General features: G+C 41.0%; 2 protein-coding genes across 3 annotated transcripts in view; one reads left to right on the top strand and one right to left on the bottom strand.

The window, feature by feature from the left end:
* LOC132537594 (potassium channel subfamily K member 16-like) overlaps positions 1-6,725 on the bottom strand; it is a 53,360-nt gene extending 46,635 nt beyond the window's left edge. Inside the window, exon 1 of the mRNA XM_060188452.1 lies at positions 6,324-6,725. Coding sequence (XP_060044435.1) covers positions 6,324-6,725 — 402 coding nt within the window. The remainder of the gene's footprint in view (positions 1-6,323) is intronic.
* The window catches only part of YTHDC1 (YTH N6-methyladenosine RNA binding protein C1), a 31,698-nt gene continuing 21,353 nt past the window's right edge, over positions 6,651-16,995 (top strand). Inside the window, exons 1-4 of one of the 2 annotated variants that reach the window (XM_016191398.2) lie at positions 6,651-7,010; positions 14,229-14,330; positions 14,680-15,008; positions 15,127-15,553. In XM_016191398.2, coding sequence (XP_016046884.1) covers positions 6,983-7,010; positions 14,229-14,330; positions 14,680-15,008; positions 15,127-15,553 — 886 coding nt within the window. In that variant the 5' untranslated portion in view covers positions 6,651-6,982. The remainder of the gene's footprint in view (positions 7,011-14,228; positions 14,331-14,679; positions 15,009-15,126; positions 15,554-16,995) is intronic. The other variant, XM_007530331.3, reaches the window with a different exon arrangement.

Consider the following 16,995-nt stretch of genomic DNA (forward strand, 5'->3'; position numbering starts at 1 on the left):
ATAGGTTATCTACTTCACTCTCTAAATTTTTAATATTTATTTTTCCTTTAGTTGCCCTTGTTGTTTTTTTTATTGTTGTTGTAGTTATTGTTGTCATCGTTGTTAGATAGGAGAGAGAGACATGGAGAGAGGGGGGAAGACAGACAGGGGGAGAGAAAGATAGACACCTGCAGACCTGCTTCACTGCTTGTGAAGCGACTCCCCTGCAGGTGAGGAGCTGGGGGCTCAAACAGGGATCCTTATTCCAGTCCTTGCATTTTGCACCACGTGCACTTAACCTGCTGTTCTACCAGTCTAAAATTTTATGATAGTAATTAATAGGGCCTATACGGTAGCGTAGTAAACTAGCAATGACTGGCAGCATGTTGAAATAGCTGAAGCTTAGGAAATTGGCCCTTAGTTTTCCATGGTGGAAAGAAATCCAGAAATCCCTATCTAATACTGGAGGGATGTAGAAGGCATATGTATAGACTAGGTGAGTTTGTCTCCTGATAATCCCACAACAAATTTAAGGCCACAGCTCTCATGCATGTGGATGAATCTTGAGAACATATAGTACCAGAATTAACTAAATTAGGCTTTACTTGGTAGAAGAAGATGATATAGACTGTTATTCTTCATGGAAATTAGTATATATTTCATGGAGCAAAGAAAAGACAGAGAGCAATACCAAGGGGCCAGGCAATGGAACACCCAGCAGAGCATTCATGTTACCACATACAAGGACCCAATTGCAGCCCCAGTCCCCACCTGTGTGTATGGGGGGCGCTTCAGAAATGGTGGAACAGTGTTGCCAGTGTCTCTCCCCTTTCACTCTCTTTTTAAAGATAAACTGTGATATTAAAAAAAAAATTCTAGATATTTATTTATTCCCTTTTGTTGTCCTTGTTGTTCTATTGTTGTAGTTATTATTCATGTCATTGTTGTTGGATAGGACAGAGAGAAATGGAGAGAGGAGGGGAAGACAGAGAGGTAGAGAGAAAGATAGACACCTGCAGACGTCCTTCACTGCCTGTGAAGCGACCCCCCTGCAGGTGGGGAGCCGGGGGCTCGAACCAGGATCCTTACGCCCGTCCTTGCGCTTTGCATAAAGTGCGCTTAACCCGCTGCACTACCGCCCGACTGCCAAACTGTGATAATTTTTAAACATATATTTTATTTATATAGTTTAATGAGAGATACAGAGAGAGGGAAGAGAGATAAGAGCACTGCTCATCTTTGGCTTATGGTGGTGCTGGGATTGAACCTAGTACCTTGGAGCCTCAGGCATGACCATTATGCTGTGTCTCTAGTCCTCTTTCTTCCTATCTCCCATTTCCCTCTCAATTTCTGTCTCTATCCAAATATAAGTAACAAATCAAGTAAAATAAAAAGGAAGAAACCAATGCTTAAAGCCCAATGGAGATAAGATGTTTTTAACAAGGGGCCAGGTGGTGGCACACCTGGTTAGGCACACATGTGACAGTGTGCAAGGACACAGGTTCCAGCCCCTGCTCTCCACCTGCAGGGGAAAAGCTTCACAAGTGGTGAAGCAGATCTGCCTCTCTCCTCTCTCTCTACCCCTCCTCTCTCAATTTCTCTGTCTCTATCCAATAATAAATACAAATATTAAAAAAATACGATGTTCTTAACAAAGGCGATTTGACTACAAGAGAGAAAGATAATATGTGGGTCAGACCTTCTTCTTAGTTTGTGTAATATTCTGTTTTTCCCCTTTGTGTAAGTCAGGCTCCCATAAGAAAACAATTGACATGCTCCAAGTTGATACCTTTGAAGACCTTTAGAAGAATTTAGTAGAGACACCTTATAAAGGTGTTGACAAGATGTTAGGAAACCTATGGGACTCCTGCTTTATTATCCATTTGAGTTAGTTTGAGCTGCCACAATAAAATATTGAAGATGGAGTGACTTAAACAAGTAAGGATTAATTTTTCTCACAGTTCTCAAGTCTGCAAATCTCAGATCAAGTTTCATTTCTGATGAGGATCCTCTTTCTGACACTTTGTCCTCATGATCTTTCCTCTCTATATGGATGTGTGTGTGTGTGTGTGTGTATGTGTATTGTGTCATGTAGCTTTAGTTATCTCTAACAAGTAATACTATTTAACCTTAAATACCTCTTCAAAACATAGCAACACTGGAAAACCAAACTTCAATGTCTGACCTGGTCTAATTTAATACTGTGAAAAATTTGTTTAAGGGACTCTAGATTTCTCTTTCCCCTTATAGTTAGTAGGTCCTAAAGGTCAAGTGGTCAAAAAGGCAAATGAGATTTAGCAAGAGCATACAATTTGGTTTCATTTTTTAAAAAAACACTTTTTATAACAATATTTATTTATTTTGGATACAGAAAAGGGGTCAGGCGTTGGCACACATGGTTAAGCGCTCATATTACAGTGTGCAAGGACCCAAGTTCAAGCCCCAGATCTCCACCAAGGGGAAAGCTTCACAAGTGGTGAAGCAGTGCTGCAATTAATTCCCTCTCTCTCCCTATCTCCTTTTTTCTTTTTTATTATTTATTTATAAAAAGTAAACACTGACAAAACCATAGGATAAGAGGGGTACAACTCCACACAATTCCCACCACCCCTGTATCCCACCACCCCTGTATCCCACCACTCTGTATCCCATCCCCTCCCCTGATAGCTTTTCTATTCTTTAACCCTTTGGGAGTATGGACCCAAGGTCATTGTGGGATGCAGAAGGTAGAAGGTCTGGCTCCTGTAATTACTTCCTCACTGAACATGGGCATTGACAGGTTGATCCATACTCCCAGTCTGCCTCTCTCTTTCCCTAGTGGGGTGGGGTTTTGGGGAAGCAGAGCTCTAGGACACACTGGTGGGGTTGTCTGTCTAGGGAAGTCTGGTTGGCATCATACTAGCATCTGGAACCTCCTCTCAATTTTTCTGTCTCTATCTAATAATAAATAAGTAATATTTATTATGGATACATAGAGTAGTTCAGAGGGAAGGGGGAATATAAAAGGAGAGAGAAGGGAGAGTGAGGGGAAGAGAGAGACACACACAAAGAGAGAGAGATACAGCACTGTTTCACAGTTTGTGAAACTTTCCCTTGAACCTGGGTTCTTGTGCACTATAATGTGTATGCTTAACGAGGTATACTACCACTTGGCTCTGGCTACTGTTTTTACACAATAACTTCCTGCCTGTAAACTTGCCTCTTTTCCTGTTACACTACAAGTTTCTTAAATGCAGGAATACAGTCTTCATGTTTAATTCATAATCATCTGATAACTAGATTTACTGACTTAATGCCATCTTCTTTTTCTTTTTGCCTCTTTTAAAAAATTTTTTTTAATTTATTTTCCCTTTTGTTGCCCTTGTTTTTTTTTTTTTATTTTTTTATTGATGTCGTCGTTAGATAGGACAGAGAGAAATGGAGAGAGGAGGAGAAGACAGAGGCAGGGAAGGAAAGATAGATGCCTGCAGACCTGCTTCACCATTTGTGAAGTGACTCCCCTGCAGGTGGGGAGCGGGGGGGGGGGGGGGGGGGGGGGAGGGGATGGCGGGGGGGAGGGCTCAAATCTGGATCCTTATGTCAGTTCTTGTGCTTTGTGTCATGCGGGCTTAAGCTGCTGCGCTCGCCATCTTCTTTTTCTCTTGCCAGTCTTCCTCCTTCTTCCAAAGTGTTCTATTTGTGACTTTCCAACTGTGTAAAATCTTCCCATTACTTTTAGTTTAGTCACAAGTTTATTCAAATGGTCATCAAATACCAATGCACTAGAAACTACTTATCTGTCTTTGAACATGCCATTAGTTTGCTTCATTTTATATAGTTTTTTCCTTTTTTCTTTTTTAAATATTTATTTTATTTACTTATTCCCTTTTGTTGCCCTTGTTTTTTTTTTTTTTATTGTTGTAGTTATTATTGTTGTCGTCGTTGCTGGATAGGACAGAGAGAAATGGAGAGAGGGAGGGGAAGACAGAGAGGAGGAGAGAAAGAGAGACACCTGCAGACCTGCTTCACCGCCTGTGAAGCGACTCCCCTGCAGGTGGGGAGCCGGGGTTCGAACCGGGATCCTTATGCCGGTCCTTGTGCTTTGAGCCACCTGCGCTTAACCCGCTGCGCTACAGCCCGACTCCCCATTTTATATAGTTTTAAATTATTTTATTTATTGGATAGTGACAGAGAAATAGACGGGAGAGATGAAGAGAGAGACAGAGATACCTGCAGCACTGCTCCACCACTCATAATTCTTTCCCCCTGCAGGAGAGGACCAGGGCCTTGAACCAGGATCCTTGTGCATCCTAATGTGTTCTATCAAGTGGGCCCTGTCTTGCCCCCATTAGGATGTTACTTCATTCTTGTGACCTTTTTTTTTTTTTTAATTTTAATTTTTATTTTTGAGAAGTGAACTTTTTATTAATTATTTAAACACTAGCTTATAAAAAATTTTAATGTATATAGATTCACACATAAACATGTGTGTGTACAATCTTGTGACCTTTTTTTAAAAAAAAAAAACTTTCAGTTTTTATTCATTATAGTGCAGTGAAGCAAAACTTTGTAATAGTTTGACATGCTATATAGTTTACTAAGTTTTTTCTCTTCTTTTTTGTCATCTCCAAGGCTTTGCTACTGAAGGATTTTTAAAAAATATAATTTTTACTTACTTATTGTAGATAGACATGGACAGGAACCTGACAGATAGGGAGAGACACCTGCAACATTGTTTCATTGTTTGTGAAACACTTTCAGGTGGGGACTGGAGGCCTGAACTCAGTTCCTTAAGCATTGTAATATGTGTACTCAACCAGGTGTCCCACTACCCTGCCCCTCCAGGCTGACTCTTTCAGCTAGAGACAGAGGAGAGAGACAGGAAAATAAACCATAGTATCAAAGTTTCTTTCAAAGTGGTGGGATCTTGCACACAGCAAGCAAAACAGCATACCAAGGGAGCTTTTTTTGCCAACCCATGTATTTTTTTTTTCCTCTAGGGTTATCGCTGGGGTCGGTCCTGCACTGAGTCCACTGCTCCTGGAGGCCATTTTTCCCATTTTTTTTTTGTTGCCCTTGTTATTATTGTTACTGCTGTCATTGTTGTGGGATAAGACAGAGAGAAATTGAGAGAGAAGACAGAGAGGGGGAGAAAAAGGTAGAAACCTGCAGACCTGCTTCACCGCCTGTGAAGGGACCCCCTGGCAGGTGGGGAGAAAGGGGATTGAACCGGGATCCTTACACTGGTCCTTGTGCTATGCGCCACCAGTGCTTAACCTGCTGTGCTACAGCCCAGCCCCCAACCCCTTCCAATTTTTAATTGAAGACTTGTGTTTCAATTTCTCAATAGCCTTGTTCAATAAACTATGGATTATTATTTATTTTTTTTTTAATTTTAATGACTGATAGGGAATGACACAGACATAAAAGAGATACAGAGAAATCAGGGCACTGCCTCATTATGGTGGTTTTGCATATTCTAGGGATTGAATCTGGGACTTCAAAGCCTCAAGCATGAAAGTATTTTGCATAACCATTATATTGTCTTCCCAACCCTATTATTTATTATGTGATTACGAAGTTGTATTTTAGAACAACATAAACTCCCCAATATAAAACAAATGTAGGAGTTGGGGAGATAGCATGAATGTAATGCAAGATCTTCACGCATGAGGCGCTAAAGTCTCAGGTTCAATCCCCAGTACCACCATACGCCAGAGCTGAGCAGTGTTTCGGTCCCTCTGCATCTTTGTATTTCTCTCTCATTAAGACAAAGTAAATAAAGTCTTAAAAAAGAAAGGAAAAAAAAACCCAGTTCTATTAGACTTTTCTAATAGCATCCAGTGCTGCCGTTAGGTAATTCTGGGGCTCCAATTAAGAAGGTACATCTGTTAGAAAGGGGTGGTGGGAGTCGGGCTATAGCGCAGCGGGTTAAGCGCAGGTGGCGCAAAGCACAAGGACCGGCATAAGGATCCCGGTTCGAACCCCGGCTCCCCACCTGCAGGCGGTGAAGCAGGTCTGCAGGTGTCTCTCTTTCTCTCCTCCTCTCTGTCTTCCCCTCCTCTTTCCATTTCTCTCTGTCCTATCCAACAACGACAACAACAATAATAACTACAACAATAAAACAACAAGGGCAACAAAAGGGAATAAATAAATTAAATAAATATTTTTAAAAAAATAAAAAAAAAGAAAGGGGTGGTAAGGGTGGGAAGACAGCAGATTAGTTATGCAAATGATTTTCATACCTGAGGTCCCAAATTCAATCCCTAGCACCACTGTAAGCCAGACCTAAGCAGTGCTCTGGTCTTTCTCTCTGTACCTCTCTCCTTAAAATAAAAATAAACAAAAGAAAGGGGTGGCTGTACAGACTTGTCGTAGACTGCTCTAGATTTCCCCAGCTGACGCAGGAGTCCCTCGGATTTGGAGAAAGTGCTTTTGTCTAGAGGTTGGAAAGTCTTCAAGAACCTCGATATTTGCATTTCTGATTCGAAAACTAAGCCACCTGGGCACCCCGCAGCGGCAGAGGCTGCGCGTAAATTATTTGGCCGGCCAATCACGTTTAGGCTCATTGGCGGGGTTTCTGGGCTGCAGGGGGCGGGACGACGTGCTGACGCAGCCACGTTCCCAGCCCCTCCCGCCCTCCCTCTCGCCTCGGTTCTGTGACGTTCCCGAGGAGGAAGGGAGCGTAAACAGCGCTGTGCATTTTGGGAGCGGGATTGTTTCGCGCAGGAAGCAGGCTCCATTTTAGCGCCGCCCGCCGCCGCCATCTGTTTCCTTCCCTCCCTCGGACCCCCTCCCGCTCCCAAGTCCCAACGAGAAGGCTGGGCCTAGGTCGCTCAAAGGTGGGGAGAAAGGAGGGAGAGGGGAAAAGTAGAAAAAAAAGGAAGAGGCGGAGAGAAGCAGGGGGAGCGGGGGCAGGCCTAGGTGCGGAGCGCGCGTCCCGGCGGACGGACCGACTTGGGAGCGACAAGTCCTGCGGCGGCCGCGCGAGTCGCGACCCAGCGGCGGAAGCAGGAGGGCAGCAATGGCGGCGGACAGCCGGGAGGAGAAAGGTAGGTGCGAGGGAAAGTGACGGGCGGTGGCGGGGCTCGCTCTCGGGGCGCCGCGGAGAGTCACGGAGAGCCGAGGTTGGGGAATCTGCCCGCCCCGCGCGGAGATGGTCGCCCCCTTGGAGAGACTTGGACACAGTGGAAAAGGCCCGACCTGCCCTTTCGCCCTCCGCCTCCCAGTGATGCAGCATTCGTGTGTAGGGTTTTCCCTTTGGTCCTAACCCCCTTCTCTTCCCGTTTAGCCGACCCGGACGTGGGGGAGAGTAAGGCCTGTTGAGAGTTGCAGGCCCCCAAGGTTGATTTCCTGGTAGGATTGATTATGCGGGTGTAATGCGCATTTTCGGGACAGCCTTTCAAACATCTTGATGGAACCACAGGCCAAGCTGGTAGTCAGTTAAGATAGCGAGGTTTAAGAAGTCCAAGTGCGTTATTAAGCTGTAGAAATAGGTGCAAGTAACTTCAGGCTGTTGCAGTTGAATAGGCAAAGTGGCAAGAATTGACCATTTTGGAAAGCACGGTTTCCCACAAGATAATTGTATGACTTCGTCCTGGCCAGTAAGCTGATAGAACTCGTGTGCGAAGCTCCTGGAGGGAGGAGGGTACAGTCAGCAACGAATGACTTAAGAGACTTAAGAGTTGGAGGGAAACATGGGAAGAATTGACGTGGCCCGAGTGAAAAAACATGTTTTTTTCAAATACCAGCCTTCCAGATCCTGGAGATAATAATAACATTCTGGATTAGTACCTGTTTCGATTCTGCTTGGAGATACAACCCTAAGATTGCTGTGACAACTTTGGAAAGGTTACAGTTGATAATAAAAGTAGAAAAGAAAAAATATATATAGTTCCCCCCCTGCGTCTCGTGGATATTTTGTCAAATGGATTTCAGAGTTTAGTTGATTTAGGCCGCTGATCTTTTGTATTTTTCTCTTTGAAAGAAGTCATTGTGTTTCAGATAGCTGCTCTAGGGTAGGAGGAGCTGGGGGAGTGGAGTGGGTGAGAACGTGTAGTCTTTGAACTGTGGTATGGGAGTAGCTAGTGGGTGAGATGAAACCAACTTCAAAAACTTAGGATGACCCTTGAACATGGCGGGTATTTAGAGTCACTGACACCCTTGGTTAACTCTGTTATATTCAAAATCTACATTCCTTAAAAAAAACTTCATAACCTGTTGACAAGGAAGTGTTAACTGTAACAGTAGACTAATGAATTTTGTGTGTGTCGTGTTAGAAAAGAAAGGTGGTTTGGGTCTACTGCCATACCACCCTGAACACGCCCGATCTCGTCTGATCTCGGAAGCTAAGCAGGGTCAGGCCTGGTTAGTACTTGGATGGGAGAAAGATACCTCAGCACTGAATTTTTCTTCAATGCAGTGGAGGGCCAGGCTTGAACCTGGATGGTGCACGTGGCAAAGTTGCACTCTGTCCAGGTGTCCAGCTGTCTAATCTGTTTTTAAAAAAGAAGGGAAGATATCTTTGTAGTACTCTACTGTATCACTACCCTCAATTTACATTGTCTGTTTACATAAAATCACTCTGAAAGTGGTCTCAGGCATTTCAATCGCATGTTGTTTAAGAATCAGCCACATTTGAAATTCTGATGGTGGGAATTGTGTGAAGTTGTACCCCTCTTGTCCTATGGTTTTATCAATGTTTCCTTCTTATAAGTATAAATAAATAAATAAAATAAAAAAGAGCCGCAGTTGAAAGTGTATGTAGATCATGACTTCTTTCAAAGAGAAAAATACAAAAGATCTTGGATGGAGCTTGAAGAAATCATGTTAAGTGAAATAAGTTAGAAACAGAAGGATGGATGAATATGGGATGATATCATTCTCACTCTTGCTCTCTAGAATGGGAGGAGGAGAGGGACTGATCCACGACCATCATATGTGAGACCTTAGTTGAGCCCCAGAAAACATGAGAAGTAATAATTGTAATTTTTTTCTTTATTTTGTCTTTTCTTAGAAGATTTAATGATAAAATGTCTAGTGCCAAGAATCGAACTTAGGAACTCATTGATCCTGTTCAATATTTAGCTGCTGCACCACCTCCTAGGCTGCAGATTGTATTGTTTTAAGCCACTAAGTTTTGAGGTGGCGTGTTATACAGCAGATGTTGAGAGAGAGAGAGTGTGTGTGTGTGTGTGTCTGAAAAGGGGGGATTTGTCATATGTCTTAGTGATGAAATTGTGGTGGATGGGGTTTTGTTGTTTAGGTTCAGAGGCTCCTGCAGGCCGCACTAGCTTTGCAGCGGTAGAGAGACTTGAGGACACACGGCGGGGCCGCCGGGAAGCTGTATTTCTTTATTCACGAACAACAATTCATAAACTAAACCAAACTAATCACCACACAGATCTGCATCCTTCTCTTCCCGTGGCCACACCAGAACTCTGGAACTGGCCGGGAAGCTGTATTTCTTTATTCACGAACAACAATTCATAAACTAAACCAAACTAATCACCACACAGATCTGCATCCTTATCTTCCCGTGGCCACACCAGAACTCTGGAACTGGCCGGGAAGCTGTATCTCTTTATTCACGAACAACAATTCATAAACTAAACCAAACTAATCACCACACAGATCTGCATCCTTATCTTCCCGTGGCCACACCAGAACTCTGGAACTACATAGCATAGGGGGCAGGGAGAAAGGCGCGAAACTAGCAGGGGCCAAACCAATTCTCCTGGCGGGGGGAGAGCGAGACCAAACCATTGTGAAGCATACAACAGGGTTTATTAGAATCTGACAGTAACAGGCAAAGTTTTATATGTTGAAATACCAAGGTTTAGACTGTCCTTGTGTTCTCTTCCCCAAATACTGATTTGATTATCTGGATTTTCTTTTCTTCTGCAAAGCATATTTCAATAAATAAGTAATTGGTTTCAGTGATGGACACTATGATCATTTAGTATTAGAGGTGTCAGCAAACTGTAAAAATGAGATAGTAAATATCTCATTATGTGTTGTGAGCCACATAGTCTCTTTCCCTCCCCCCTTCCTATTAATTTAACTGATTTACAAAATTATAATAGGGATGTAATTCCACACCTTCTTACTACCAGAGTTCTGTCCCCCCCAACCCCCTACAGTGGAAATTGCCATAGTACTTCCAAGGTCATAGGTTTGGGTTGACTATATATTTTTATGATGCTATGCCCATTTTTATTCACTTCTATGGCCCTGCCTCCATTTCCTTCTTAAGTCACATCTACACCTATAACTTATTTATTTATATTTATTTATTTTTATTGGATAGAGAAATCAAGAGGTTAGGGGGAGATAGACACCTGCAACACTGCTTCATCACTCACAAAGCTTTCCCCCTCCAGGTGGGGACCAGGGACTGAAACCTTGCGTATGGTAACATGTATGCTCAGCCAGGTGCGCCACCACCCAGCCCCCATGACTATTTTCAATCCCCCCCCCCTTTCCTCTCAGATAAGAGAAACAGTGCCTGGCTTCCTCTGGTGTTTCCCCTATTCTTTTCTCTCTTAGTGATGGTATAAAAAACAAAGACTCTGTTCTGGATCTCAGTGGAACTGGGCATCATCTTTTGGTTATCTTCCCCTAACAGTTCCCACCTCTAGGAGTATGGACCAGAATTCTCTTGGGGGTGCAGAAGGAAGGAGTTCTGACTTCTGTAATTGCTTCTCTGTGGGACATGGACCTTAAGTTGGTCAACCTGTACTCGCAGCGGTCCACATAGTTTTTATCATATATGAAAAAGAAATCTTAAAAAATATCTTACAATATTGGCATCACTCTTGAAGGTCAAAAATAGGTCATGAACTGAATTCCTTTGACAAGTTTTAGTTTACCAGTATTAAAACTACAGTTTACCTTTTTGATGTCATGAAATTATATGTAATATTGACAGAGATTTATAAGCCATCAAGTGTGGACGTTACAGTTAATTTTAGAGTAAATTTAAGATGTCATAATGTTGATACACAGTTTTCAAGCAAAAATACCCATTTTTATAGAGAAGCCATATTAAACTAATTCAGTTAACTGGCATGATTCTTTCATACTACATTATATTTGGCATGATAATAAAAAATTATGACAACTCAAGTTCTTTTCTTTTTAAAAAATTCAATATTTAAAAATATTTTTTGTTTTTACTTTTAGAAACATGCTTGTATATAAAAATTAAATACATAGTATATTCGAGACTAGAAATATAATACATCATATTTAAAAAAAATTTTTTTAAATATTTATTTTATTTATTCCCTTTTGTTGCCCTTGTTGTTTTATTGTTGTAGTTATTATTGTTGTTGTCGTCGTCGTTGGATAGGACAGAGAGAAACGGAGAGAGGAGGGGAAGACAGAGAGGAGGAGAGAAAGACACCTGCAGACCTGCTTCACCGCCTGTGAAGCGACTCCCCTGCAGGTGGGGAGCTGGGGTTCAAACTGGGATCCTTATGCTGGTCCTTGTGCTTTGCGCCACCTGTGCTTAACCCGCTGCGCTACAGCCCGACTCCCACATCATATTTTTTTAAAAGGAAATGAAAAAAGGCAGAATAGGAAAAGGTGTAAGGAACACACAAATACACATTGCTGAAAAAATATGATGGTTCTGACAAAGAAAAAATATATATACTGTCATCATGGATTCATTTATTGGAGTTTGGGTGGAAAAAAGTTCATTGGAGCCAGAAATGGAGCTCAGTGCCAAGACTGGTTGGGGCTAGAAAGTGTAACCACACACCTTTGTGCCTCTTTCTCTCCATTTCTCTCTCTCTTTCTCTCTCTCTCTCTCTCTAATGAGAAAGAGTGACACACAACAGAGTACTACTCAGCTCTGGCTTATGGTGGTGCTGGGGATTGAACCTGAGACCTCAGAGTGTCAGGCATAAAAGTCTTTTGCATGACCATTGTGCTGTTTCCCAGCCTTCAAGTTTTTTTTAAGTGCACATAATAAATACGATGATTTAGTTCTAATTAGTAGCTAGTGAGTTCATGAAGAGATTTGTGTAGGATTAGGTATTTATTTTGTTGAGGTTTCTTATATTTTGGTTCTATAATGTGTTTGAATCTGTCAAGATTTATTAGACTCACTTTTTATTTTTTATTTTTTTAGACCCAGAAATCAATGAATCAATGGACATTTGGGGAACTTTTTTTATTTTAATTACCAGAAGCACTAGTCAGCTCTGTTATATATAGGGTGGTATGGGACATTGAACCTGGGACTTCATAGCCTCAGAAAAGAGAGTCTCTTTGCATAAATATTATGCAGTCTACTTCGGGAACATGAATCTTTTAAAACAGATTTTTATGTTTAGTATAGTCCAAAAGTGTTTGCCACAGTTCAAACGTGATAAAATTGTCTCTGTAGTGAAAAATAAAAATCTAGAGGATGGGAGAACGCTTTTGGTTAACATACTTTGGTGGTAAATGACATTAAAGTATTAGTAATTTAAAGAAAAGTCTAGGGACCAGGCAGTGGGGCACCTGATTAATCAATATCTATGTCTGTCTGTCTCCCTCGCCCTAGCCCTCTCTCTCTTTCTCCCCCCCTCCTCATTGGGCCAGGACCCCAGTTCAAGCCCCCTGTGGGTGGGAGGGAGCTTAATTTCCAGGTGTTCTTAAATAGCTTATTGTATCTGATTATAAATATGGAGGAGTTAGTACTTTACCCATATCCTATCAGACTTCCTTCTCATGCCTCCATTAATTGTCTCAGTCCTCTCAGGTCATAGACTTTTGCCCCCTTTGGAGAAATTTTAATATTATCTTGACCTGTTTATATATCTCAGATTCATAAACCTTAACTAGGGCTTGGAGAGATAGCATAGGTGCTTTATTTTAATTAACTATAGTAATGTGAGCATTAGTAAAGTAACACCTATGTTATTATAATCTGCAAACTTCATTCATCTTTGTGATTTTTTTCTTTATATTTAGGATCATGTACTGTATTTAGTTGTCATTTAATATGGAATAGTTCCTTATTTGTTCATATATCACTATGTTGTCATTTTCAGGTGCCCTTTACCTAAGACTTGCTATTTTTTTCATGTAAATATAGCTTTTGCATGGAGTTAATCATAGAATTGTTCTGTTTTTAGCGCATTATACCAAGAGATACATGATACTGATTTGACATGCTGTCAGTGATACTAATGCAATTTCCTGGTTGAACTAGATAATGCCAGGTTTCTGTACTGTAAAATTACTTTTTGTTTGCAATCAAGAAATATCAGATAAGGATATTGATAAGTACCTATTTATAAGTTTTATACACTATATACTTACTGCACATACCTTTTAATGTGGCAGTATGAATAAGCTTAGGATTTAGTGCATGCATGATGCTGCCAAACTTCTCTAGCTTAGTTTGTTTATTCCCTTTTGTTGCCCTTGTTGTTTTATTGTTGTAGTTGTATTGAAGTCATTGTTGTTGGATAGGACAGAGAGAAGTAGAAGAAGACAGATGAGGAGAGAAAGATAGACACCAGCAGACCTGCTTCACTGCCTGTGAAGCGACTCCACTGCAGGTGGGGAGCTGGGGGCTCAAACTGGGATCCATATGCCGGCCCTTGCGCTTTGCGCCATGTGCGCTTAACCTGCTGCACTATTTATTTATTTATTAAATTCTATATAGTTAGAATGAGGTAGAGAAAGAGGGAGGGACACCAAGACATTATTCCACTATTAATGGAATTCCCTGTGGTACTGCCCATGGTGTTCCTCTGTGGTACTGGGGATCAAACACCTTATTATTTCCTGGGCCCTTACTGTGCACATTTAAAACATTAATAAAAAGTAGAAATTACAAAGGGTAAGAGACAGATACAGCTCACTAGATAGTGTGTGCCTGTTTTACCATGGTTATGGCCCAGTTTTGAACCCTGTAACTATAAGGGAGTTGTTATGGCATCATGGAAAACTCTCATATTTTGGTATTGCTCCTTTTTGAAAATGTGTCTAGGAGCAGCAAAATTGTGAATGCCTGTTGGTCTTAACACTATAAAACAGACAAAGAAATTCAAGGGTAAGATACAAATAGAGTAGTTCTGAGTGTATGTATGTGTGTGCGCACCCTTCTGCCTCAGAATATACCCTTTCATGCCTTGCTTACATGGTATGTACTCCTATAGGAGTATGTCTTGTGTTCAGATTTCGAAGACTGCTTGAGAGCTATGATCTCACACTTCGGTACCTTCAGTAATCTGTGCATGAGAATAATGACTTTTTCTTACTTTCAGATGGTGAGCTTAATGTTCTAGATGATATTTTGACAGAAGTGCCCGAACAGGATGATGAACTGTATAATCCAGAGAGTGAACAAGATAAAAATGAGAAAAAGGGTATGTTCCTTATATTGCTGCTCTTACAGAAACAGTAGAGATTTACTTTCTTAAATGGCTTGCTTTAATACTTATTTCATGAAGCACTTAATACCGAAAGCACTGTCACAAGTTGTAACACCCAATTCCATAGAAAGACTGCTTTTTTTTTCAAATGTTTGAGGTGTTTGAAATACATGAATTTATTCATGCTAGAGGCTATTTTTAAAAAGCTATTTTAACTGTACAGTAAAAGTATTTTAAAAGATACTATAAAGAAATCAGTCATTTTTTCCCCCCTCTCCGCTAGTCTTTGGTGAAATAAGTGGAAAAATTACACAAGCAATTTTTCTTTTATTGTGTTTTTAAGGAGCAAAAAGAAAAAGTGATCGAATGGAATCTACTGATACCAAGCGACAAAAACCTTCTGTTCATTCAAGACAGTTGATTTCCAAACCACTCAGCTCATCAGTTAGCAATAACAAAAGAATGGTTAGTACAAAAGGAAAGTCGGTCACCGAGTATAAAAGTGAGGAATATCAAAGATCTGAAAGAAACAAACGTCTAGAAGCTGATCGGAAAATTCGTTTGTCAAGTGGTTCTTCCAGAGAACCTTATAAGAGTCAACCTGAAAAAACTTGTGTCCGGAAAAGGGATCCTGAAAGGAGGGCCAAATCCCCCACACCAGATGGTTCTGAGGTAGTAAATATTATTGCTGATATAAAACGGCAATTCTTTTTTGAGGCTTTAGAACTGCTTATTCAGTCTGACCTTGTCTATTATATGACTGCTGATTGCCTTTTTCTTTAAACATCAGAGAATTGGGCTTGAAGTGGATAGACGTGCCAGCAGATCCAGCCAGTCTTCTAAGGAAGAAGTAAACTCTGAAGAGTATGGCTCTGATCATGAGTCTGGCAGCAGTGGTTCTTCTGATGAGCCAGGCAACAACACAGACAATGAAGAGGGAGGAGTAGAAGACGTGGAGGAAGATGAAGAAGTAGAAGAAGATGCAGAGGAAGAAGAAGAGGTGGATGAAGATGGAGAGGAGGAGGAGGAGGAGGAAGATGACGAAGAGGAGGAGGAAGAGGAAGAGGAGGAGGAAGAAGAATACGAGCAGGACGAGAGAGACCAAAAGGAAGAGGGAAATGATTATGACACTCGAAGTGAGGCCAGTGACTCTGACTCTGAATCAGTTTCCTTCACAGATGGGTCTGTCAGATCTGGTTCAGCTACAGACGGTTCAGGTATTACTTTTTATATGTCTTGAGTTTTTCTTTTTTAATTGACTTGGGGCCTGTTTAAATTAAATGATTTCTGGGTTTGGGAGTCTCACCATTTCCTCCTCCTCTTATCCCCGCTCTTTCTTATGCTGGGGCCTTGTGCATGTGTGGTTTCACCACTTCCAGGCCAACTTTTTTTCTTTTTCTTTAATATCAGAGAAAGATATTCAGTAACCTCACGAAATTACATACTTTGTAATAATTGACCTGAAAATAATGGGTGGAAGGAAGATCATACAAACTTAGAGGACAATTGGAATCACATGTACAAAAAGATTAAAAATTCTTGGAGGTTTCTCATTGTAATGTTGGATTTGATATATGAAAACATTTGGGTGGGCTTTTTTTTTTTTTTTTTAATGTTCTTTTGTTGTCTCCCCCTGCCGCCCTCACTAGAATACTGCTCAGTTCTGACTTATAGTGCAACTTAACCTCAAGGCTTGAAAGCTGCTTGCCTAACTATTACGCTGTCTCCCTGCCTCCCTTTATTTTTCTTACACTGTTAGTGATTTTTTTTTTTTAGCATCTTGAACTACAAAGTATTATGTTTAAGCAGGAAAAAGAGATGTTTAATTGTTTATCAGTTTATGATGCTTGGATTGCTTTATGTAAAAAGAGGAGTATTAAGATAAACATACTAGAATAGAAAAACTAAATTTCTAGGAAGCTTTTATTTTTCCTCTTTTGTATAGTGTCACATTCATTGATTTGATGAACCCAGTTCCTCCTGTGTGCCAGGTATTATGTAGGAAAGTATAATAGTAAACAAGGGAAACATTGAGAAAGATTTGGGATTTGACATAACCTCTTGTTCCTGGTATCATTACACTACCCTACAAACCAGGAAATAAGTGCTTTTCTATATAAGTGATCACTTTAAATGTCACTATATCCCTTTGGTTGCTTAGCTGCTGCTAATAGAATTGATTTTGCAATTGTGACAGTGTGTTTCTTTACACTTCCATGTAAGAAAAGGAATTTATGATATTCTTGGAATTTTCTGTCTTTAAACTGGATATAGATCTTCTTTTCAAGAATAGCAATATTTTTCCCCCTTCACTTAATAGGAATGTAGCTCAGGAATTTCTTTGTCTCTCTCTCTCTCTCTCTCTCTTTCTCTTTCTTTCTTTCATTGCCACCAGGGCTATCACTGGGACTTGTTGCCTGCACAATAAATCCACCAGTCGACCATATTTTCCTTCTTGCTCCTTTATTTTACAGGTCAGAGAGAAATTGAGAGGGGCGTGGGGAAGAGACAGGAGAGACATCTGCAGTATTTGCTTCATTGCTTGTGAAGCTTCCTCCCTGCAGATGGGGACTGGGGCTTGAACATTGTAACATATACACTCAACTAGGTGAACCCATCCCCCAGGAATTGTTTAATTTCAGAAAACTTGGCATTTGAG

Source organism: Erinaceus europaeus, chromosome 3, assembly GCF_950295315.1.
Source record: "Erinaceus europaeus chromosome 3, mEriEur2.1, whole genome shotgun sequence".
Lineage (NCBI taxonomy): Eukaryota > Metazoa > Chordata > Mammalia > Eulipotyphla > Erinaceidae > Erinaceus > Erinaceus europaeus.